General features: G+C 33.3%; 1 protein-coding gene across 4 annotated transcripts in view; it reads right to left on the bottom strand.

Moving 5' to 3' along the window:
- CDH18 (cadherin 18) overlaps positions 1 to 26343 on the bottom strand; it is a 1060019-nt gene that overhangs the window by 216962 nt on the left and 816714 nt on the right. For all 4 annotated transcript variants that reach the window (XM_036896722.2, XM_057496160.1, XM_036896723.2 and 1 more), the window contains one exon: positions 24036 to 24155. In XM_036896722.2, coding sequence (XP_036752617.2) covers positions 24036 to 24155 — 120 coding nt within the window. The remainder of the gene's footprint in view (positions 1 to 24035; positions 24156 to 26343) is intronic.

Raw genomic sequence — 26343 nt, 5'->3', positions numbered from 1 at the left:
CAGTGGTGAAGCCATATGGCTCAGGGGTTTTGTTTTAGGTAGATTTTTGATAACCATTTCAATTTTGTTGCTAGTAACGGGGCTGTTAAATTTTCTGTTTCTTTCTAGTTGAACCTTGGAAGGTTGTACTTTTCTAGAAAATTGTCCATTTCTTTTAGGTTATCCAGTTTGTTGTCATGTAATTTTTCATAGTATTCTCTAATAATTCTTTGTATTTCTGTGGTTTCTGTAGTGATTTTTCTTTTCTCATTTCTGTTTCTGTTTATGTGTATAGACTCCCTTTTTTGTTGATAAGTATGGCTAGGGGTTTATGTATTATTTAAATTTTCTTGAAGAGCCAGCTCCTAGTTTCATTGATTCTTTCTAGTGTTTTATTCTCCTTGATTTTATTTATTTATGCTTTAGTATGACCCTCCTTCTACTGACTTTGGGCCTCATTTTTTCTTTTTCTAGTTTTGTTGATTGTAAGTTTAGTGTGTTCATATGGGATTGTTCTTCTTTCCTGAGGTAAGCCTGTATTGCAATATACTTCCCTCTTGGCACAGCCTTTGCTGCGTCCCACAAATTTTGCATTGTTGAATTATTGTTGTCATTTTCTCCACATATTGCTTGATCTCTGTTTTTATTTGGTCATTGACACATTGGTTATTTAGGAGCATGTTGTTAAGCCTCCATCTGTTTGTAGGCTTTTTTGTTTTCTTTGAGTGATTTATTTCTAGTTTTGTACCCTTGTGGTCTGAGAAACTGATTGGCACAATTTCAATCTTTTTGAATTTACTGAGGCTCCTTTTGTGGCCTAGTATATGATATGTTCTTGAAAATATTCCATGTGCACTTGAGAAGATTGTGTATCCTGCTGCTTTTGGATGGAGAGTTCTGTAGATGTCTGTTAGGTCCATCTGTTCTAATGTGTTGTTCAGTGCCTCTGAACCAAACTTATTATCTGTCTGGTTGATCTAAGCCTTGGAGTGAGTGGAGTGTTAAAGTCTCCTAGAATGAGTGCATTGCATTCTGTTTCCCCTTTGAATTCTGTTAGTATTTGTTTCACATGTGTAGGTGATCCTGTGTTGGGTGCATAGATATATATAATGGTTACATCCTCTTGTTGGATTGACTCCTTTATCATTATGTAATGTCCATCTTTGTCTCTTGTGACTTTCTTTGTTTAAAGCTAATTTTATCTGATACAAGTACTACAACACCTGCTTTATTCTCCCTATTAGTTGTATGAAATATCTTTTTCCATCCATTCACTTTTAGTCTCTGTACGTCTTTGGGTTTGAAGTGATTCTCTTGTTGGCAGCCTATAGTTTGGTCTTGTGTCTTTATCCATTCAGTGACTCTATGTCTTTTGATTGGTGCAGTCAGACCATTTACATTTAGGGTGATTATCGATAGGCATGTACTTATTGCCATTGCAGGCTTCTGATTTATGATTCCAAAGGTTCATGGGTAATTTCCTTACTAAGAGTCTAACTTAACTCACTTAGTATGCTATTACAAACACAATCTAAAGGTTATTTCTTTTTCCCTTCCTTTTTATCCTCCTCCATTCTTTTATATTAGGTATCATATTCTATGTTCTTTGTCTACCCCTTTTTTAGATCTGGTGACAGCTATTTAACCTTAGGAATACTTTCATCTATAGCTGTCCCTCCAAAATACACTGTAAAGATGGTTTGTGGGAGCTAAGTTCTCTCAGCTTTTGCTTATCTGGAAATTGTTTAATCCCTCCTTCAAATTTAAATGATGATCTTGCCAGGTAACGTATTCTTGGTTCGAGGTCCTTCTGCTTCATTGAATTAAATATATCATGCCACTCCCTTCTGGCCTGTAAGATTTCTGCTGAGAAGTCTGAAGATCACCTGATGGGCTTTCTTTTGTATGTGATCTAATTTCTCTCTGGCTCCTTTTAATAATCTACCCTTATCTTTGATCTTTCAATTTTAATTATTATATGTCTTGGTGTTTTACTCCTTGAGTCCCTTGTGTCGGGAGATCTGTGCACCTCTGTCACCTGAGAGACTATCTCCTTCTCCAGATTGGGGAAGTTTTCAGCAATTACTTCCTCAAAGACACTCTCTATCTGTTTTTCTCTTTGTCGTCTGGTACCCCTATAATATGAATATTGTTCAGAGTTGATTGGTCACACCCTTCTCTCAGTATTCTTTCATTCCTAGAGATCCTTTTTCTATCTGTGCATCAGCTTCTTTGTATTCCTCATCCTTAGTTTCTATTTCATTTACCATCTCCTCCACCATATCTAATCTGCTTTTAATACCCCTCATTGTGCTCTTTAATGATTTCATCTCTATTCTAAATTCGTTCCTGAGTTCTTGAATATTTTTCTCTACCTCCACGAGCATGTTTATGATTTTTATTTTGGAAACTCTTTCAGGAAGATTTATTAATTCAGTCTCACTCTGTCCTTTCTCTGCTGCTGAGATTGTGCTTTGAACCAGGTTCCTTTGGTATTTCATATTTGTATGTGGCGCCCTCTGATGCCCAGGAGCTCTACTCTCTGGAGCTGCTCAGCCTCTGGATTGATGTCGGGGTCACAGGGGAGTGGTGTTGGTACCTGGGGGGAGGTAAGAGCTGTTTTCCTGTTTCCCGGTTGTTATGCCTGTCTCCACTGCCAGAACCAGTGGGCCAAACACAGAGGTATAAGCCCCTATGCTTTGTGCCTGTAGCTGCTGTAGGCAGGGCTTCCCTCTGCCTGGCCTGATGCCAGGGCACTGGCTGCCGGTTTGCAAGCCAGATGTGGGCTAGCAGAGAGGAAGGCACAGCAGGCTGCGTATCATGGTTGGGGGGCCTTGGAGCTGCATAGCCAGCCGGGGGGATGTAGCACCTCAAGATCATTTAAGTTCCCAATCTGCTGGGCAGAGTTCACTCAGACAATTTTGTCTACCTGTCTTTTCTCCTGAGCAGTAAGCTCTGTGCAGTCCTTGCCCCTTTAGCAGCCCTCTCGCTGTTAGGAAGTCTCTCAGACTGCCTGCCCAGATCAGCCAGATATGAATTCCTATTTTCCACAAACAGCTGTAATCTCCATCTCTCCAGGTATTTCAACTGTGTTAGCTTTCCAATCCCATAATAACCAGAGCACCATGCAATATAGGTTCGTGCTCACAGAGCAGATCTCCAGGGCTAGGTGTTCAGCAGTCTCAGACCTCTACTCCCTCCCCACTCTGTTTCTCTGCGTCCTGCCAGTGAGCTGGGGTGGAGAAAGAGCTTGGGTCCCGCTGTGTCACAGCTTTGGTATGTTATCCTGTTCCATGAGGTCTGCTTTTTTCTCCAGGTGTATGCAGTCTGGCGCAGCCCTTCTTCCTGTTAATCTTTCAGGATTAGTTGTATTAATTATATTTTCGTATTATATGCAGTTTTAGGAGGAGGTCTCTGTCTCACCTCTCACGCTGCCATCTTTAATCTGCAAAATCACTTAACATTTACTTTGCACATACAGGGCAAGCAATGAATATTGACTGAATGAATGAGTCCATTGAAATTGATCTCACAAGGAGGAATTTTGCTTTTATATGAGCTATAGAAATTATAGAAATAACTGGAAGTTCTAAAGTACATCATGTAGTGCCAGTTTAAAAAAAGAAAATATCACCTGTTTTATATTCTATGAATGTGATCCTTTCCCATATATATCCCAATACTTACCAGTTTCTGCAGGTGATTATCTGACTTTAAAAGTACAAAGAAAATTAAATCTCATGGTTCATATGGAATGAGAATAATTAACTATAGATCAATCTCACTTGCATATTTCATATAATTCATGTCAACAGAACTACATAAAACTGATACATTACTTAAAGTATATTTTTCAGTTCAAAATTGTATATTAAATATGCATTCATTTTCACTATAGGCATTTTGGTTATCATAAGTGGTTTATATTTGAATCCTTAACATATGATTCAAAGAATTTCATTTTACTAGTCAGAACACTACAACTTTTAAAGTGTTGATCATTTTATGCAAGTTTTATTCATAAATCTGACAATATCTTCTCACAATACTATAGAAAATCATCAGAAGAAAATATGACACAGTGGTATTATTGAATATTCCTGCAAAAGACCCTACCTTTTGAACAAAGAAAGAATGGAACAAAGTTCAGTATTTCTAGAATAAGAGAATACAAGTTTTTATTCAGGTCACAAGAAGAAAAATGGAAAACCTTTCTCTCTAATGCCCCCAACAATGGGCATAGTAAAAAAAAGGCTTTATCAAGATTAGAGAATAAGAAGGTCATATGGATAGCCTTGACTGTATTCCTTAAGTCCCAGAGAGATAAAGTAGAGTCAGTCCATCTAAGTCTTTATGGTGCCTGTTCAGTGATCCCCCTCTCTCTTCCTCAGGTGAACAAGGGCCCCAGCTAGGGAAGCAATTTCTAGTCTTGCCTACTCCAGGTTTCTTAGTCAGGATTGCATTATGGAAATCTACATGAAATCTTCCTTCTGTCCTTGGTGAGTGAGAACATTTTTAAATACTGTAAATGATGCAGCTTCTCAATATCAGATAAATTCTATCTATGCCTGTCTTACCAAACTCAGGGCCTATTTTATCAGTTCTGCAAAGAGCTGTGTTCTTTTGGGAACAGAAAACTCTAGCTTATATTCCAGATGAGGTCACATTCTTAAAATGATGTTATCTTGGTGAAATGTTTGGTGTGGACCCCAAGTTTTAAAATATGGAATTTTCCTAAAAATAAATTATTTGTTTCATCTACTGTTCTAAGAACATTTTTACCTTACCTTATAATTTTGCACATTAGGATCAAAGGCTTGCTATTGTTTTATTTATTGCCCTTGCGTTACAATTTAGTTGATACCAAGAATAATAAAATCTATGATAGTAGTCCTTGTAACTCAAAGTTAAGAAGTAGTTTTCCATATTGCATGTGGATCTTAACTGTATCAAAAGCTATTTTTAGTCAACAAAATAACAAAATCTTTTCCAAATTTGATGGTGATCTTTAAAATAGTTGTATGTTTGAAATTATGATGAGAGTTTAAAATTGTGATAAATTTAGTCATGGTATGAGGAGGTAGAATGCTGTAAATAGGAAACACTCTAGTAAAAGTGGAAAGTAGGTATAATTTCCATCCATCAAAAAATTGAATACTTTAGATACCAGTGTGTGAAATTAAATACAACAATATGTCTATATGAACAACAACTTTATTAAGATGAGAGGGAAGGAAGGAGGAAGAGAGAGAGAGAGAGTTAGGAAAAGAAGAGGGACAGGGATGAAAATTAGTTCTAATGTAGGTGTTATAGAGTTTATGTGCCTTGAAGAGATCATGATAGGTAATTATGCCCTTTAGACTTCAGAAGAAGGCTTGCCGTCTAAGGTTTGACTTGAAGGTGAAATAGGACATGAGTAGCAACTGTATGTTTTCATTATAGGAGACAATAGTAGTTCCCTTCATAAATTTTTTTTGGATAGTAATGTTGTCCTGTTTCTCTTTTCTGAAGATCCTAAATGTAACTGAATCTTCTTCTTTATAGGGTTCCAAACATAACTGATGCCCTCTCTTTTCAAACAATAGCAAACTAAAGCACTAGCTGGATCTGAATAGCATTCCTTTTATCTTGAATTGTTATGTGAGTTATATTCCAGCATGATACTTGTTTTCTCTTTTCCTAATATAGAAATATTTCAGTTGTTAGGGTTTTTATTGAATAGGTTAACTCATCATTTATTCAATACAGGTGCATACGCAGGCATACTCACTGATGAAGTGCATATCATTAATCTCTTACCACACTAATATTTTGCATTGGGTTACATATACTTATCCACATGGTCTAATTCAATGCTTCCAAATACCTTGTAATGGATTTGTGAAAGTTCCAGATCCATTGCTAGCAGATGTGGATTATGAAAGGCAAAATATGCATGCTTTATCTAAAGAATAATATATTCATATACATATAATACATAAATGTAATTACTATATTAGTATAAATGAATATACAACCATACCTCATTATATTCCACTTTGCTTTAATGTACTTCACAGATATGGTGTTTTTTACATATTGAGGGTTTGTGGCAATCTGTGTCAAGCAAGTCTACTGAAGTCATTTTTCTAACAGCTCACATCCTGTCTCTGTAACATTTCTGTAATTCCTCCAGTATTTCACACTTTTTTTGTTATTATTATATTTGTTATGATGATATGTAATTAGTGATCTTTAATGTAATGACTTTAATTGTTTTGGGGTGCCACTAACCACACCATATAAGGCAGTGACTTGATGAATCTATGTGTTCTGAGTGTTCCAACAACTAGCTGGTCCTCTGTCTCTATCCCTCTCCTTGGGCCTCCCTACTCCCTGAGACACAACAATATTGAAATTAAGCCAATTAATAACCCTGCAATGGTCTCTAAGTGTTCAAGTGAAAGGAAGAGTCACATCTTTCACTTTAAATCAAAAGCTAGAAATGATTAAGCTTAGTGAGAAAGGCACGATAAAAATCTGAGACAGGCTGAAACCTACACCTCTTGCACCAGCTAACCAAGAAAACTTCTTGAAAGTGCTATTCCAGTGAATGATACATACATACAAATGATAAGAAAGTAAAAAAGCCTTATTGCTGATATGGAGAAAGTTTTAGTGGTCTGGATAGATCATTTCAGTCACAACATCCCCTCAAGCCAAAACCTAATCCAAAGCAGAGCCCTAATTCTTTTCAATTCTATAAAAGCTGAGAGAGGTGAGGAAGTTTCAGAAGAAAAATTTGAAACTAGCAGAGGCTGGTTCATGAGGCTGAAGGAAAAAAGTCATTCCCATAACATAAATGTGCACGATGAAGCAGCAACTGCTGATGTAGAAGCTATGGCAAGTTATCCAGAAGGTATAGCTAATATAATCAATAAAGGCAGCTACACTAAACAACAAATTTTCAATGTAGGGAGCCTCATATTAGAAGAAGAACATATCTAGGACTTTCATAGCTAGAGAGGAAAAGTCAATTTCTGACCTCAAAGTACAGAATGACTTTCTTGTCAGGGACTAATACAGATACTGACTTTTAGTTGAAGCTAATGCTGACCATTCCAAAAATCCAAGGGCCCCTAAGAATTATGTTAAATCTACTCTGCCCATATTCTATAAATGATTTAAGAAAGCCTGGATGACAGTACATCTGTTTACAACCTGGTTTGCTAAATATATTGAGCCCATTGTTGAGATGTAGTTTCAAAAAAAGGATTCCTTTAAAAATACTGCAGCTCATTGACTGTGTACTTGGGCCCCCAAGAGCTCTGTTGGAGGTGTACAATGAGATTAATGTTGTTTTCTTGCCTGCTAATACAACATCATCATGCAGCCCTTAGATCAAGGAGCAATTTTGACTTTCAAATCTTATTATTTAAGAAATACATTTCATAAAGCTGTATCTGCCATGGATTTTTCAATGCTTTTGAGCAAAGTAAACTGGATGTGGGCAAAGTAAATTGAAACTTTCTGTAAAGGATTCAGCATTGTAAATGCCATTAAGAACATGCATGATTCATGGAAAAAGTCAAAATATCAACATGAACAGTTTGGAAAAAGTTCATTCCAACCTTCATGGATGACTTTGAGGGGTTCAAGACTTTAATGGGGAAAGTACCTGCAGACATGGTAGAAATAGCAAGAGAACTAGAATTAGAAGTGGCACCTGGAAACATGACTCAATTACTACAATCTCATGATGAAACTTAAATGGATGAGGATTTGCTTCCTATGGCTAAGGAAAGAAAGTGATTTCTTGAGATGGAATTTACTTTTGGTGAAGATGTTGTGAAGATTGTTGAAATGACAATAAATGATTTATAATATTAGATAAATTTGGTAATAAAGTAGCAGCAGGCTTTGAGAGGACTGACACCAATTTTAAAAGAAGGTCTGTTGTGAGTAAAATGCTATCAAATAGCATTGCATGAGATTAGTACTCACTGAAAGCTCAGATGATGGTTAGCATATTTTAGTAATACAGTATTTTTAGTTAAGGTATATAACATTGGTTTTATATTTAGATATACTGCTATTTGGTGCTTAATATATTACAACATGGTACACATATAGGGACACCAAAAATTCATTTGATGCACTTTATTCTGTGCTCTGGAACCTAACACACTGTCAATAAATAGTGATGGTCAGGCAAATGTTAGGAGTTATCTGCGTTATCTTCAATATGTTATGTCTAATTTTCAAAGTAATCATGTAAGGTACTCATTGGTTTTCCTATTTTACAGATTATGACACTGAGACTCAGAATGAGTTACTCTTCTGAAATCACAACCATGAATATCTACTAAGCCATGTTCATTTTCTTACATTAATATAGTTATTGGAAGTCATGATTTGATTGAGGTTGCCCATAAATAATGTATCAGAATTGTTCACTAAGAAAGAAATAGCAGAAGAAATTTTAAAAAAATTGAAAACTTTAATCTCCACATTTCAATAAATTATTTCACTGTTGAATATTCTATTCTCCCACCCTACTCTCCAATATTTCTCTCTTTTGCCCATTGAGAATCACCTTTCTTCATATTCTTGAAGAGAATGTATTACAAATGTGAACACTAAAAATTTCTGAGGCAACATAAAAATTGAGAACTGTAGCTATATATAAAATTTTGTATACTTAAGGAATATTGAATTGAGAACAATTAATTCTAAAAACCAAATCTGTTCCCACGATTAAACTTGCCTGTGTGTTAATTAAACTTGGCAAGCCTGAGGTGTTAATATCACTGACTGTTATTTACATGTAGTCATTGAATGCCGTAAACAAAAGACTGTTCCTTTGGGTTTCCCAACCCTATCAATCACTTACATCTAGCAGTCAATCAAGCCAACACCTGGAGAGAGCAGCTCTCCAGTGTTTGGCAGGACTGAAAGGATGTGAAAAACAACACACCATTTTGACACACGTAATAATGTTGCTTGATTTATTGTCAAGCAATAATATTAGAAGGAACTGTGCATTTTGACTGTAGAGAGGCTGTGTCAGTAAAACCATAAGTAAAAACATGAATGCTCAATTAACAAAGGACATGTCACATATAAGGCATCATATTTATTCACAGAATGAATTAATGAATAAATGCTTCAAGAATGTGAAGTAAATGTTATTGTGGGCCATAATGCTGTATGATACTGGCATATATAGAGAGATAGTACATGTATAATATGGATTTCATAACATAAATATATATAAATATACACATTACATATAAAAAAAGCAGAGGTTTTTTTAAAAGCTGTTTATATGACATATTTGCATTTACTTTCATTTTGAGGTCTGCATGTAGAAATTCTGCATAGGAAAGGATTGGGACCATAAAATCCTCATCTGTTAATATTTAAGTTACTCCTACTTTGGTGAATGCTGCACACACCAAGATAGTCTCCTATGGGTATTTTACAAGCATGGGTATGCCTATGGCAAAATCCGCCAGTCAATATGTTTCACAGAACTCCCAGGCCTGCATGTATTTGTATACTGGAACATTCCCTGCAGGAAATGCTTCTACTTTTTTCCTACAAGAGTAGCCTATGGACCTTGTTGGTACTATAATGGTTTCTTTACAATTCTCATTCTGTAAGCCTCATTAGCTATTCATCACTTCAGAGAAAAAATATGAATTCTCTTTTAAAAGAATAAGAAATTTGAGTGTCTAATACAGTGAGAGAAAGAAAAAGAAAAATTTGAAGGACAAAAGCAAGAACAAGAAATACAAAGGGAACAAATTTTATTGTAAGTAATAAAAATTATAATTAGAGGTACAGAAAAGGATGAGAAATATGGCTAAAGTGTTAAAATTTTTAAGCTCTGCATTAAAGAATATTTAGTTCACTGATTATAAAATGTGTGTGTTTCAAAAAATAGCTGAGATTTGACTAAGTAGCTCTGTCATTGAAGAGCAATTCCTCTTAGAGGAAAATATCCCTACTCCATGGGTCTCTTGGAGAAGGGTGAAGCTCCATCTGTATGTATCAGGTTAACAAAAGTGAGGCAAAACAATCGAGAAAACAATCTGCATAACAATTGTGTTTCTGCAGAACATTCTGGAAGATGTTGAAAAGTTGGAAACAAGAGAAAGTATTCCATAGAGTAAGGAAGATAGGAACCTTGTGAAATGAAAAATCGAGAAAACAATCTGCATAACAATTGAGATTCTGCAGAACATTCTGGAAGATGTTGAAAAGTTGGAAACAAGAGGAAGTATTCCATAGAGTAAGGAAGATAGGAACCTTGTGAAATGAAAACAGCAGTTCAAATACCCTATGACATAGATTAATGAAAAATTTTGAATGTTTAATTTTCTGTTTCCAGTTCATTCCTTTTGCACTGATCATAATCACCTCCCATATTCTCTCAATATTCAGAAAACTCTGGTTCATCCAGAAATTCTGTTAGCAGTGTTTTGGGCAATAAAGGAGTAAGGGCTCTCTTCTCCAGCAGAAGTAAAGAGTAAGCCAAAGCCCTTAGGGCTAAAAATGGGAGTTAAAACCCAGCAAGTGGAGGAGAGACTTATTCTCCACTTCCTCTTTCCATATGAGGAATTTACAGAATATCAGGGAGAGCATTTTTCTTCCCATACTGCATGTAATGGGAACTCAAGCCATTTATTTGTATTTTAAAGGAAGGGCTGATCTAAAAAATCTGTAAGATTTAGGCACATAAGACCAAAGAAAAATGAAATGAGAGAAAAAAAATGAAAAGAAAAAATAAATATTCTCAAATCACAATTTCCTTACTCTTTTCTGATTCAGATATTCAACCTGTATAAATTCAATATGTGAAAGACAGGAAAATTTTTGACAAATGAAATAATTATGATGAAAACATAAAATAAGAGTTACTATTAGAAACTGGTATTACTTTAGAAACCACTCTCCCCAAATCATATTTTAGTTCTATAAGAATAGTGTTGTCTTCCATATGTCACATAATTTACTAAGCATTTTGAAAGATACAGAGATGAGCAATGGAAATTTTCAAGGGATTTTCAATCCATTAATTCATTTTTCAATCATGTACACAAAATATGTTGCTTTTGTTTCTCAGGAATAGTTTTCTTTGTGACCTTGCAACTCACTAATGAGTTTTTATATTTTCACGCCCCAAATAATTAGTTTTCTAACAGCAGTTAAATACTACTTTTATAGTAGTCATTAGAGAAGGTTAAATTAGAAGGTTATGTGAATAACAGAAACAAGAACACAGTTTTTAAAAAGATTATTATAGAAAAACAGAGATAAGGAAATGTTACACAGTATAAACATAATATTAATTAAAAAATTCAAAATCTACAATGAATATAAGAAGAGAATAAGAATTGTAAGTAATGCTAAAGGAAGTCTCTAAGCTGAAAAAAAAGGTGCTAATTAGTAACAAGAAAACATATAAAAGAAAAAATCTCACTGGAAAGATAAATCTATAGTAAATATAGTGGATTGATCATTTATAAAGATAGTATGAAGGGTAAAGATAAAAGTAACAAAAGTAACTATAAATAGTTAAGCAGTGTAGATGATAACAAAGATGTGAATTTTGACATCAAAAACATAAAACATGGGAGGGATAAAAGGCAGAACTTGTAGAATGTGATTAAACAAATTATTATAGACTTAAAAATATTGCTATAGTTTTAACTTGTTATATGCAAACCTCACAGTAATCACAGAACAAAATCCTATAGTAGATACACAAAAGAAAAACAGAAAAGCATCTAAGCCTAAGAGAAATAAATCAAAGCACACTAGTAAGCATGAAATAAAGAAATCAAATCATACTACTGGTTTGGTCACAAGTCCACAAAGGAAGAGATCATGTGAAGAAGAAAGGAGCAGAAGGACTTACAAATTGGCAATTAATATGTAATTAATAATTATAAATTAACAAAATGGCAATAGGTACATACCTATCAATCATTAATTTAAATGCAAATGGACTAAAGTTTCCAATCAAAATACGTTCTGGCTGAATGGAATAAAAAATCAAACAAACACAAAAGACCCACCTATATGCTGCTTGCAAGAGACTCACAACACATGTAAAGACACAGACTGAAAGAGAAGAGATGAATAAAGATACTCCATGTAAATGGAAAACAAAAGAAAGCTGGGGTAATAATACAGACACATCTATATAAAGGCTTTAAAACAAAGGCTGCAATAAGAGTCAAAGAAGGGAATTACATAATCATAAAGGGACCAATATAACAAGAGGATACAACGTTTGTAAAAATTTATGCAGCCAATGTAGGAATGCACGTGCGTGCGCATGCACGCACACACACACACACACACACACACACATATATATATATATATATAAAGTAAATATTATAAGACCTAAAGGGAAAAATAGACAGCAATATAACAGTAAAAGGAGACTTTAATACCCCACTTCATCAATAGATAGAATATCTAGTCAGAAAATCAATAAGAAAACATCAGCCTTAACTGACACATTAGACCACATGGATGTAACAGATCTAAACAAAACATGACATCAAAAAACAACAGAATACACATTCTTCTCAAGTAAATATGGTATATTCTCCATGACAGATAATTTGTTAAGTCACAAAATAAGTCTTAATAAATTTAACAGGATTAAAATCATATCAAGCATCTTTTCTAACCAAATTGTACACTAGAAATCAATTAACAAAATAAAACTGAACATTTACAAATATGTGTAGATTAATATGCTATTGAACAACCAATGCGTCAATGAAGAATACAAAGGTGAAGTAAAAAAAAAAAAAAACCTTGAGACAAATGAAAATGGAAACACAACATACCAAAATTTATGGACTGCAGCAAGAACAATTCTAGAAGTTTATAGTTATAAATCTTTACCTCTAGAAATAAGCAAAATCTCAAATAAGCAACTTAACTTTACACCTCAGGAGCTAATAAAAGAACAAATTCCAAATTTAGTAGAAAGGAGGAAATAACAGAGATTGAAATCGCAATAAATGACATAGATACTTAAAAGTAATAGAAAAATAACAATGAAACTAAGAGCTGGTTCCTTGAAACGATAAAAAAATACTGAACAACTTTTAACTAGACTCATGAAGAAAGAAAAAAAGACTGAAATAAGTACAATCAGAAATGAAAGAGGAGAGATTTCAACTGATATCACAGAAATATAAAGGACCTTAAGAGACTACTATGGACAATTATACACCAACAATTTGAAAACCTATAATAAATGAATAACTTCCTAGAAAAATACAACCTACCAAGACTAAATCAAGAAGAAATAGAAAATCTGAATAGACACAGATTCCTAGTAAGAGACTGAATACATAATCAAAACCTTTCAGTAAACAAAAGTCCAGGACCAGAGAGTTTCACTGGTGAATTCTACCAAACACTGAAAGAAGAATTAATACCTATCCTTCTCAAACTCTTCAAAGAATACAAGAGGGTATGCTTTGAAATTCATTTTACTAGGCCAGCATTACTCTGCTACCAAAACCAGACAAGGTTGCTACTAGAAAAAGAATTATGGGCCAATATCCCTGATGAACATAGATACAAAAATCCTCAACAGATTATTTGCAAACCAAATTCAACCACACATTAAAATAATCATACAGCACAATAAAGTAGGGTTTATTCCAGTGATAAAAGGACAGTAAAATATCCCCAAATTAATCAATGTGATTACCATATTAATAAAAGGAAGGGTAAAATCATATGATCATCTCAGTAAATGTAGAACAAGCAGTTGATAAAATTCAACATCTTTTCATGATAAAAACAAATTGGTAAACTGATTCTGTACATTCGTCCTCATAGTAACAACCTTAAATGACAAACCCACAGTTAACTTCATACTCAGTGGTGAAAAGCTAAAAGCTTTACTCTCCTACTCTTGCCACTTTTACTCAGTGTAGTATCAGAAGTCCTAGCCATAGAGATTAAGAAAGAGAAAGGAAAAAAAAGGAATCTAAACTAGCAAGAAAAAGTAAAACTGTTACTACTTGTAGGTGACAGATATAGAAAATCCTATATACTCAACCAAAAATAACTGTTTGAATAAATGAATTCAGTAAAGTCACAGGCTATAAAATCAATACATAAAATATGTTGCATTCTATACATTGATAGTGAGAAAAATAAATTAAGAAAATCCATTTACAATTGCATCAAAAAGAATAAAATACGTAGGAATAAGTTTAACAAAGGAGGTGAAAGACCTATACTCTGAAAACTATAAGGCACTAATTAAATAAATTGAAGAAGACACATATAAATGGAAAGCTATTCCATTCTCATGGATTGGAAGGATTAGTTCTGGTAAAATTTTCATACTTTCCAAAGCAATCTATAGATTCAATGCAATCCCTATCAAAATTTCAATGACATTTTTCACAGAAATATAACTAACAATCCTAAAATGTCTGTGGAGTCACAAAGGAATCCAAATAGCCTAGGTAATTTTGAGAAAAGAGGAATAAGGCTGGAAACGTCCTGATTCCTGATTTCAAACTATATTTCAAAGCTATAGTAATTAAAACAGTATGATACTGGCATAAAGACAGATCAATGGAACAGAATAGAAAGCTCAGAAATAAACTTACACATATACTATCAATTAATATACAATGTAAGAGCCAGAAATATATAATAGGGAAAGAACTGTCTCTTCAATAAATGGTTTTTGGAAAACCAGACAGCCACATGCAAAAGAATGAAACTGGACTGATATATTACACTATACACAAAAATTAACTCAAAATGGATTAAAAATATGAATGTAAGACCTGAAACTATAAAACTTCTAGAAGAAAATATTGGCAACAAGTTTCTTGACATAGGTCTTAGAAAAGATTTTTTTTAATTTGACATCAAAATCAAAAGCAATAAAAGCAAAATAACAAGTGGGACCATATCAAACTAAAAAGCTTCTATTCAGCAAGGGAATCTATCAAAAAAATGAAAAAGCAACCTACTGAATGGGAGAAAACATATGCAAATCAAGCATATGATAAAGGATGAATATTCAAAATATGTTAAGCACTAATACAACTCAATAGCAATAAAACAAACAACCTAATTTTAAAATAGCCAGAGCATATTGGAAGGTTACCAAGAATGCAGACTGAAAGTTCTCATCACAAAAAAAAAAAAAAAAATTAACTTTTTATGGTGACAAATAGTGACAACACTTTTGTGGTGATAATTTCACAGTATACAGAAGTGCTCAATCATTACAATGTACACTTGAAACTAATGTTGTATGTTGTGTGCCAATTATACCTCAATAAAAATAACAGGTAGAAGATCTGAATAGACATTTCTCAAGGAAGCTATATCGACAGCTAAGAGGTACATGAAAAGATGCTCAACATCACCAATCATCAAGAAAATATAAATCAAAATTACAATCAGATGTCACCTCACACATGCTAAATTGCCTATTATCAAAAAGAAAAGAAATAAGTGTTGCAGAGGTTACAGAGAAAAGGGAATCCTTGTATACTGTTGCAGGGAATGTAAATTGGTATAGCCCCTATGGAAGATAGTATGAAGTTCCCCCAAAATTCAAATATAGATCTACTGTATGATCAGATATTCCACTTTCGGAAATTTATCCAAAGAAAATAAATAACTTAATCTGAAAAGATACATGCACTGCCATGTTCACTGCAGCATCATTTATAATAGCCAAAATATGGTAACATCTCAAGTGCCCATCAATGGATGCATGAATGGTAAATAAAATGAGGTAGAGAAAATGGAATGTTATTCAGTCATAAAAATGAAATCTTTCCATTTGATGCAACATGAATGGACCTCAAAGGCCCTATGCCAAGTTAAATAAATGAGACTGAGGAAAAAAATACTGCATGATTTTACTTACATGTGGAATTTAAAACAGAAAAAAACAAAAGCTCATAAATACAGAGAAAATATTGCTGGTTGCCAGAGGTGTGGGGATAGGAGAAATGAGAGAAAGGGGTCAAAAGATGCAAACTCCCAGGTCTAAATAAGTCATGGGTATATGATGTACATCATGGTGACTATGGTTCATACTTACTGTGTATTTGAAAGTTGCTAAGAAAGGAGATCTTAAAAATCCTTATCACAAAAAATTTTTTGTAACTAGACATATTTTGGTGATGATTCTGCAATATATATCAAATAATTATGCTGTACACCTGAAACTAATACATGTCAAATACACCTTAATTCTCAAAAACAATCATTCCTAAATAAAATAGTACTAATTAAAAAATTTATAAATCTGCATGGAAAATAGTTTTATTCTGTAGAACTTTTATAGACTCCATTTTGTAGTCAGAGTTAGATAATATATCTCTTCAATAAAGATAATAAATGATTTTGTAGAAGCCAGTGTGGAAGGCAAGGAAAACATGGCTGTGTTCATTGCCTTAGAAGAGCACTCAGCGTAAGGAAGAATTACCGTAAAAGCAAAAAGAGTATTTGCTATGTTTTAGGAAAGACAAACAAGGAGCTCAAAGGTCAGAGACATTAGTTCTGACTATAGAGTACAGGGAACCTACCAGGGATGTATAAGTTTGCCTGGGAAGAATAAGCTAGTAGTAGCCTAAGTGGAAAAATAATTATAAAAACATATATATACACATAATGGGAAATATTGTGGATAGAAATGAATATTGTCCAAAGCTAGTCTAGATTTCATTTTAAATGTCTAAGATATTCGACTAGGAGAAAATCTAAGTCAGCAAGATTGCAGTGTATTTCATCCTGAGGCAGGGGAAGAAACAGACCCTTAGAATAAGTTTGAAAGGAATGAGGAAAAATAGAACTACTTGGTAATTGCATTCTATAGATGATGCTTATTTGAGTTTAAAAACTAAATAAGACAAATGCAATATTTTCTATTACCCATCTAGTCAATATTTGAAAATTAATTTCCATGAAGCTAATGTATTTATGAGGCAATTGGGTAAAGACTTGATATACCAGTATATTAATTTCTGGCATTTTCCTTAACAGCTACTATTGAGGTGCAAGACACAGGGAATAAAATTACAAAAGAAGAAGATAAGTCTATTTTTCACCAGGAAGAAATAGTATTAAACATGTTACAATTAATTGACATTGTTTCCTCTCATTTCCTATCACTACTATTTTATAGTCAATGAATTATTTTTTCCTTCTGTGGTGTTAGCTAGTCATGTTGTTACAAGAATTGATACTTGTGAAAAAGTGGATTCAACTGGTTTCATTTCTTTGCTTGTTTAAATTTAACAGCTTTAAGTTAATTTACATACCATAAAATTCACTTAATTGTCCAATTCAAACCAATTCAATTATAAGGAGCCATCTAAGACTATAATGAATAATGTAACAGACTATCCTAGAACACTAGTCTATAATTTTGTTTCATTAGAACTATACATATAGCAATTAAATTTGATAAATTTTATTAATTCTGTTCATGTTAATAGGACATGATGATCTCCTTGCTACCAAATAGCAGAGTAGCACTGACATCTATGGTGCTTATAAAGCATTTGCTACTTGACAACAGTAAAGTTATTTCTCAGTATTCTAATGGAGTATCAAGAGAAAATTGTTTGGTTCCATTCTGATTCCCCAAATATCAACAACTGATGTAAGTTTTGATATTTAACCAGTGTGAAAATCGTTTCCAGTTTAGTAATGGCACTAGAAGTGTAAAAGGGCTACTCTTATACAGAGAGCATTTTTCTGTCTCTCTGGGTCGTGAACTTTGGGTTGAGAGGAATGAAAGTAGTATAGAGGAGTCTGTTCTACACCTGCCTGGGCAGTGCAGTGTGCTGTGAACATGATTTATTGATCTGCAAACCACAGTACACAAAGGTCCAGGTATCAGTATTGTGTCTGGACATAAAAACAACCCAACCTGAGTGACTTCACTGTCAGTCTTTTGTTCAGTAATCTTTTGCATATGACTTTCACTTTGTGTGCTTGTTGTCACATGATTACAAGATAGCTGCTGCATCTCCAATGATTACAGATGTATTTAAATCCAGAAGATGGAAAACCAAGGGAGGAAGTATTGGTACCCATGTAGAGGTATTGACAAAATATTTTATTGTGGAATATGCTGCATTCTGCAGATACTGTTCACCATAATTAAAATATTTAAACTTCTTAGATGTTAATAAATATAAAATATTGTTTTGAGGAAAATAAAGCTATTTTTTAGTAGGTTTTCATAGGGAATTATACAAAATTAATATTGGACCCCATAAAACTTTTAAAGATGCTTTACATTTTTATCTAAATACACACATCTTCCACAAACAATTTTTTTCTCATTATCGAACTAAATCTGAAGAGGTTAAATAGAAATAAAATTGTTGAAGAATTTAATTACATCATGCAGACTAGAGAAAGTGTTGAAAACCTTTGTTACCCATTGCATCCTAAGAAACTCATGGAGGCCTTCCACTGAGTGCGTTTTTATAGCTGATTGTTTCTGCTACAAGGAGTTAAGAAAAAGTCATTTTGGAGAATCGGATCTATTGTTGGTCAAGGCCTATGAAATAATGAAAGATATTTCGCAGAGAGCATGGCACTTTCTCTCTGTGAGAGATACTGTTCTGAGATGGGTCTGTCAATTCTGATGATAGAAGTTTGTTATTTTATTGTCTGACTTACTTCCTTTTAAATCATCATTCTGGTTTTCTAAAAGTATATTTTTCTTATTTATAAGTATTTATAAAAGCTTTATTTAAAAAAATGAAAATGAATTTAGCTACATGAAAGCTGATAAGTGGAACTTACAATTTAAAAGAATTGTATAGTTATGTGAACTAAAAATTGTTCCAAACAAAATCATTTTTTTTCTACTTCAGATAAAACTTCAAATTCTTGCTAAGTTGCACTATGTAATCTTTGAAATTTTTCTCAATTTTAGGAAAAGGGGAGAGCAAGAGAACTTTATTAAATACCTATGTTTTTCCAAGTACTGGGCTAAACACATTGCATTAATTTCCTCATAGGATTTAGGTGTTACCATTCCAATTTAAATACAAGGAAACAGGAACATAAAATTTAACTAACTTGATAAATTTATAATGATACTAATTAGCATTTTAGGATCTGACCGTGAAGTATCCCTAAATCATTTTGGAGTGAAGCTCAGGATTGGAGAAAGAATAAATATGAATTACTACACTCTATTACTTAAACTTTAGCAGGACTAAATATCTTAATATTTTCATAGGAAGGTCAAATAAACTGTTTTTTAAACATTTTATTAGCAATAATGCCCTGTAAAAGTAACTTACAATATTACTTGTTCTTCTATAACTGACAGGCATCATGAGGCACAGTGCCTTTTATTTGATGTCAAGTGTCCTGTTCCCTGTGGAATGGATGTTATTAATGCAGAGGGGTTTAACTGACAAGAGATATGAAATTCAATGTCTTATCTTTTTGAACATCATGGAACAGGAACCATTCAATTGCTAGAATGCACTAGGGGTGTTGAACAAAGAATATCTGAATATATAATTAAAAGAGCCTTTCTAGTGTTATTTTGTATATCTGAAAATTAAATCTAATATTAACAATATTTTCAGCTGCTATATTTTCCAAATAAATAATTATTTGTTAATGAGTAAAAATTATAAATATTGTATGGAAAATGATTCACAGGTTAAAAATACAAGTATGTCTAAATGAAACTGTATAAATGGTTCAGTAATCTTGCTTAGGTATGGTAGAAAACGACTATGAGTATCATTTATGCTAATACATAGATGTCATTATTGACTGTTGCTGATTTCTATGATAAGTGTTAAACCTAGGCAAAAGAGCTGGTATTCACCATTGTTAGCATTGTAATTGTAAATAAAGCTTAACTAGGATTTTTTAAACCAGCATATCCCTATGTTTTCCCTGACGTCAAGTTTTAATAAAGGTTTTCAGGTCTCCTGAATTGACCACCAAGGATTCAACATGTTTGTGTGAAAAAGGTGCAGGCATAACAATATTGTATATGCCCTATAAAATACCTGAAGCAATTTATGAATTACTATGGAACAGTAATTCATGCATGTTATTGACTATAAACAGCTAGCAGAGAGAATCAGCAAATGGCTATAACCATGGTCATGCCATGACCTTGAAGAGATTTACATCTCACTTAAAAACTGGACCCCTGCCTCTGAGGTCACCCCCATTCTGTTTCTCATCCCATACAAAGATACATGGTGGGTTTCTGGCTTTGTCTTGATCCAAGTTAACGTTCAATTTTTCAGCTTTTCCTGTCACCACCTGACAGGAATTCTATAGTTTCTAAAGAGGCATAGGAACCTTGACATATTGATTTATTTTTAGTGCAGCTGACACTAAATTACATGGCCGAGGTTTGGGACCTGAACTGTGTTAATGAACACCCATCAGCCTGGGTTTCTCTTGACTTTGATTCTCTGACCATTTCATATTGCTTTCTCACTCTGCACCTTCCACAAAAAAACCTTGTTTAGGGTTAGTTGATTTCATGAACAATAAACTAGTTCTTTCACTTTATAGCACTAAAAGTGTTTTTTTGATTAATTAAAACCAACATATTTAAATAGAATTATCTTCCCTCAGCTTATATTAATATGTTTTTACATGAATCTGACCAGAAATATTATGTCATTTATGTTTTTGTCACCCCCATTAGTTTATTCTTTCAGTCTCTGGCATCTTTTAATTGGTAGTTAATAATATGGTAGATTAAAAACAACATTTTCAAATGGTAGATAAAATTATCACTTTTTAACGGCCATTCCTCTTTTGTTGTTGTACTTGAAGAAAATATCACAAAATAGTTACTTCAACAAAACTTATTTAAAGCAATAAATTATTCACAAGAGTTATGTTTCATTTCACTGATTAACAGGGTTTCTGTGTAAAACAATACAAATCCTATTGAACCAATTATGTATGTAACTCAAAAGCTACATAATTCATTTCTTTGGATACAATAATTCATAGGTCTCATTGCAGTTTATCATTGGGAAATCCTGGTGAGTATCAAAATGTACGTTTTAATATAAGGCAACAATACAAAGTCCTGATCTTAACTATAAGCACTCACAACTTTATTTGGTCATAAAAGTTTTGTTTTATTATAATTGGTCTTCACTGAAAACAATTGGGAACATGTTGAAATAGTCATGCTAAATGAGAGGAATGATAGGCTAGTATAAAAGTGATACATTAAAATGTACATTTATAACTACTACCCCAACACTTCTTCTATACATACCATCCATAACAGCTGATTCTTTAGTTTTTAGTACATTTGTTTCATTCTACTCATTTTGAACACAATTTCCACTAAATTCACCAGGTCTGAGGATGCCTAATTGCACAGTAATAAGTCTTTTAAGCATAAATTACCAAAAAAGTCATAGCTTTGAAGAGAATCATGAGCATTTGTTTCATAATCCCTCTTAGGACTCCACAGACAACTAAGAGGTCTGCATATTTAAAGTATCTTTAGAGTAGGACATATACTCATAGATTCCCATGATGCTTCAGCAAATACAGTATTGAAATAGAAACATATCAACCTAGAGTCATACATTTCATCAATAAGTCATTTTCCTTAAAGAAAGGTGTAAAGAAATATAAAAGCAAAGAAAACTTCACAGAGAAGTACTTAAATAGCAGCCTACTTATGTTTTAGGTAATTTTAAAAGTTTAATGAAATACTTAAGCAATAATAAATTTATATAACCGAAGGCAATTTTTTGTTTAAATATTATGTTGTTGATATATTTGTTTCAATAAAGCAAAAACTACTGCAGAGTACAACACTAGTCAAATCTTGTTTTCAGGGGCCTGTTTAATCCTTCCAAAGTACATATTCTCTCTCTCTTACACACACACACACTATGTGTACTCATATAAGCATACTTACACACTCAGACACACACACACACAGGCACACAGAATTGGTATTTTTTAACAAGTTCAAGAAGTATACAGAAATTTTTAAAAATCCACATAGCATGTCTATAACTTAGCAAAATTCTATTAACTAAATATAATATTTATTTATAAGTAAACATTTGGTTATATATAGGAAGTTAGGGACTAAAACCACTTATGTGTTCTCACATTTGTGCATGTGTATGCATGCATGTACCTTTGTGGGATGTGTGTGTAATCCTACACAAGGTAATTGAAAACAGTCTCCTTGTTCCTCTAGGGAAGAGCATATTTAAAATGAGAAATATACTTCTTTTACATATAAAACAACCATGGTTACTGGGAAAATAGAACATAATGTGCAACACTAATATCAAATAACCAGTTGTCTTAAGATTTTCTATTGCTACAATGGTAATCATATCACAATATGTAAATGTTTCTAATCAACATGTTGGATATCTTAACTTCACACATTATATGTCAAATATGTTTCAATTAAAAAGATCTTCAAGTAGTTCTAAACCCTCCTACCAGAGCAACAATGCATTATACACATGCACATATATGTATGTATATATATGTACATATTTGTCCCAGCAATTTATTAGGTTAATAAACATTTTGAGTTTTAATATTTAATAATATCTTGGTACTAAAGCAACTTTCATATCTCATACTCATTTAAGGTCACATTATTTGTTTTTATTACCTCCCAATTTCTATATTTTACTTCATGTAATTATATAATTTATTTTATAACAATGCATACATTATATGGATATATATGTGTATGTATATTCTTCATTTATATGCCTGTATCTATTCCTCATTATTTTCTTCATAAGATATGAGAATTAGGGGATAATAGATCTCTTCCTGGACAGTGTATTTATGTATTGGGGCACACCCAGGAAAGGAAATAAGCAAGTAACCAGGTTGAATCCTCTCGTAAACATGAAAATAACAACACTCCTATCAATCTAATGGTATTAGCTATTGGGAGTATATCTATAGCATTTTTTCAGTTGGGTATTTCTCATTGTCTAGGACAACAGCAGGCAAATGGAGCAAAGTTTTTTGGAAAACGTATGCTATGTAGTTTTATGAACATAAAGGTTTAAGACCTAGCATGGCTCTCTTCTGTGTTAATTGTCTGTGTCCTTTAGTTGAGGATCTGACATATTGATCTAATTCAGAATGCATCTAATGTGACTGAAAAGGACCTAGGGAACCACTGGAAAATCCTGGATCTCTCTCTGCTTCATCTGTGTTTCATAATTATGTATACTCTTGAAATTATTAGGAAAACTTGAGGCTCATTTCTTACTGAACATTTGGTTATTTTAAATATTGGTTTACATTTAGTCAAATATTTATTAATAAATTGTCATGGAATTATGAGCTTTCATGGTTTTTAGATTATGCTGCTATAAGATAAGCCTATAATGTATTATTAAGTACCCTTCATTTGCATTTCAGCATCACATAATATGATATGATTATTTTGGTCAGAAAAAAGAGAAAATGTGTATTTTTCCTGAAAAAAAAAAAAACCATTTCTGTATTTGGCTTTATTCTCGGTTTATTTCTCTTATATAACAAAATATTTAGGGGTGAAATTTTATCATCTTCATGAAATGAAGGAAAAAATGTTAGTTGAAGATACAAAATTTCCCCAATGTAATATATAACTGTGACAAATTCACATACAGTATGGAAAATCTCAATGAATCATTTATCCTCTTTGGCAAAGAATTAAAACTAATATGTAAACAAAACAAATAATTCACTTGAAAGTCTTATTTTATATAATACTCATATTTAAGTAGAGAATATTTAAATACTACAAGATTATGCAAAGATAAGAAGCTTTTTACTACTATGGATATAAATTATGGAAAATCAAAATAAGGATAACAGTCCATTTATCTTCAATTAATCACATTATCTTAGACAAAGGGCATCTTTAAAATGTTGAAATAGCACTGTCTGATGTAGAATGTGACAGACATAAAACTTTGCTGTCTTTTATTATAGAATTCATCTTCACACAAATTATGTGTAAATGCACTAACCTGTTTTTGGGTCTACAGAGAAGTAGGGTTGTCCCTGGAGAATACTGTAAACCACGCGAGCACTGTTTCCATAGGTAGGGTCATCTGCATCAGTTGCTGTCACCTGTAGAACAGAGGTACCTGTGCATTCAGGAAAACATATTTTAGTGTGTGTGGCATTTACACAGAAAAAGGTTATGCTGAAATATCTATGGAGGGTCATAATGGTACTGTCCTACTAAATTTAATTATTAAATTCTATGGAGAGCCATAATGGTGCTGTCCTACTAAATTTAATTCTTTTTTTTTTTTTTTGTAGATAATTATTATTTTATTGAAGGGTAGTTGACACACGGTATTACATTACATTAGTTTCAGGTGTACAACATAGTGATTCAACATTTATATACACGACAATTCTGGGTACCAGCTGTCACCATACCAAGCTGTTACAATATCTTGACTATATTCATTACATCCCGGTTACTTATTATTTTACCATTGGAAGTGTATACTTTTTTTTTTTTTTTTTTTTTGTGAGGGTATCTCTCATATTTATTGATCAAATGGTTGTTAACAACAATAAAATTCTGTACAGGGGAGTCAGTGCTCAATGCACAAACATTAATCCACCCCAAGCCTAATTTTCGTCAGTCTCCAATCTTCTGAGGCATAACAAATAAGTTCTTACATGGAGAACAAATTCTTACATAGTGAATAAGTTCTTACATGGTGAACAGTACAAGGGCAGCCATCACAGAAACCTTCGGTTTTGCTCATGCATTATGAACTATAAACAGTCAGTTCAAATATGAATACTCATTTGATTTTTATACTTGATTTATATGTGGATACCACATTTCTCTCTTTATTATTATTATTTTTAATAAAATGCTGAAGTAGTAGGAAGATACAAGATAAAGGTAGAAAACATAGTTTAGTGTTGTAAGAGAGCAAATGTAGATGATCAGGTGTGTGCCTGTAGACTATGTGTTAATCCAAGCTAGACAAAGGCAATAAAACATCCACGTATGCAGAAGATTTCTCTCAGAAGGGGAGGGTGAGGTTCTAAGCCTCACCTCTGTTGATCCCCAATTTCTCACCTGATGACCCACCTGCGACTGTGCCTGTCTTAGGTTGTTCCTCCCTTGAGGAATCTTACCCGTCTCTGGCTAACCAGTCATCTTCCGGGGCCATACAGGGAAATGTAAAGTTGATAAGTGAGAGAGAAGCCTTATTGTTTGAAATGGTTAGCTTTTTATTTCTTTGCATATGTATGCCCTGTAGCTTCTATGCCCAGCATTTGCTTTGAGGTATCTTTAGCACTTGGAAGAATTATGATACTCGGTAAATTTGATATGAGGCACGAATTCTATTTAAGGGTTGTAATTAGGAAGGAAGAAGAAAAGCTATAGAAGTAGCAGGCGGAAGAAAACATGGGAGGATTGATTATTTCTTTAACATATCTTCTTGTAGAGTAACTTCAGCATGTATAGGTTTTAAGCTACTACTTAAATTGCGCACACACATTAACATAATAGGAGTATAGTTACATAACCAAAGCATACCTGTAATTACCAGCCATCTCCAGTGAAACCAAGAAAACCAGTTAGGCACCTTAGGCATTTGTGAAAACTTATCTATGATATGGTGGATATTGTCCAACTGAACTTGAACAGTCTGAGAGAAATCAGACAAATTAAAACAACCCATTCCTGGGGAATGTTCACATCCCTTATGTTCTTTTAACAGTAAATAGTCTGTAGTTGTAAGATTTTGGAGCGCTACAATTTGCACTTCCCCTAATTCTTGATTGAGTTCCAACAGTATAGATCCAGTCAAATTTGTTGTTTTACTGTATGCACAGGCCAGCTTAGATATCTCCTTCCTCATTCCCATGGCAAGTCCAGGAACTGGTGGGATGAGTGCATCTACAGCTGTAGCAGTGCGTGGACCATTGTTGGGGTTTTTTGATTATCATCTTCTGTCATGAGTATTCCAGAGAGTGCTGATGTTGGAAGTTCTTTTTCATATCGTATGTTAGTTCATTTTCGGGGTAGCCCAATTAGGCTTTGATCCTCTGTATAAACACAAACAGACCCATTGCCTACACTTTTATATGCCCTTTATACTCTTGTGTAGAACTCATTGGAGGTTACCACACAGGAACTTTCCTTTTTTTTTTTTTGGTACCACTAATCTACACTTACATGATGAATATTATGTTTACTAGGCTCTCCCCTATACCAGGTCTCCCCTATAAACCCCTTTACAGTCACTGTCCATCAGCATAGCAAAATGTTGTAGAATCACTACTTGCCTTCTCTGT

The sequence above is a fragment of the Manis pentadactyla genome, chromosome 2 (assembly GCF_030020395.1).
Source record: "Manis pentadactyla isolate mManPen7 chromosome 2, mManPen7.hap1, whole genome shotgun sequence".
Lineage (NCBI taxonomy): Eukaryota > Metazoa > Chordata > Mammalia > Pholidota > Manidae > Manis > Manis pentadactyla.
The sequence above is the reverse complement of the archived record's forward strand: the minus strand, read 5'-3'. Positions and strand labels throughout refer to the sequence as shown.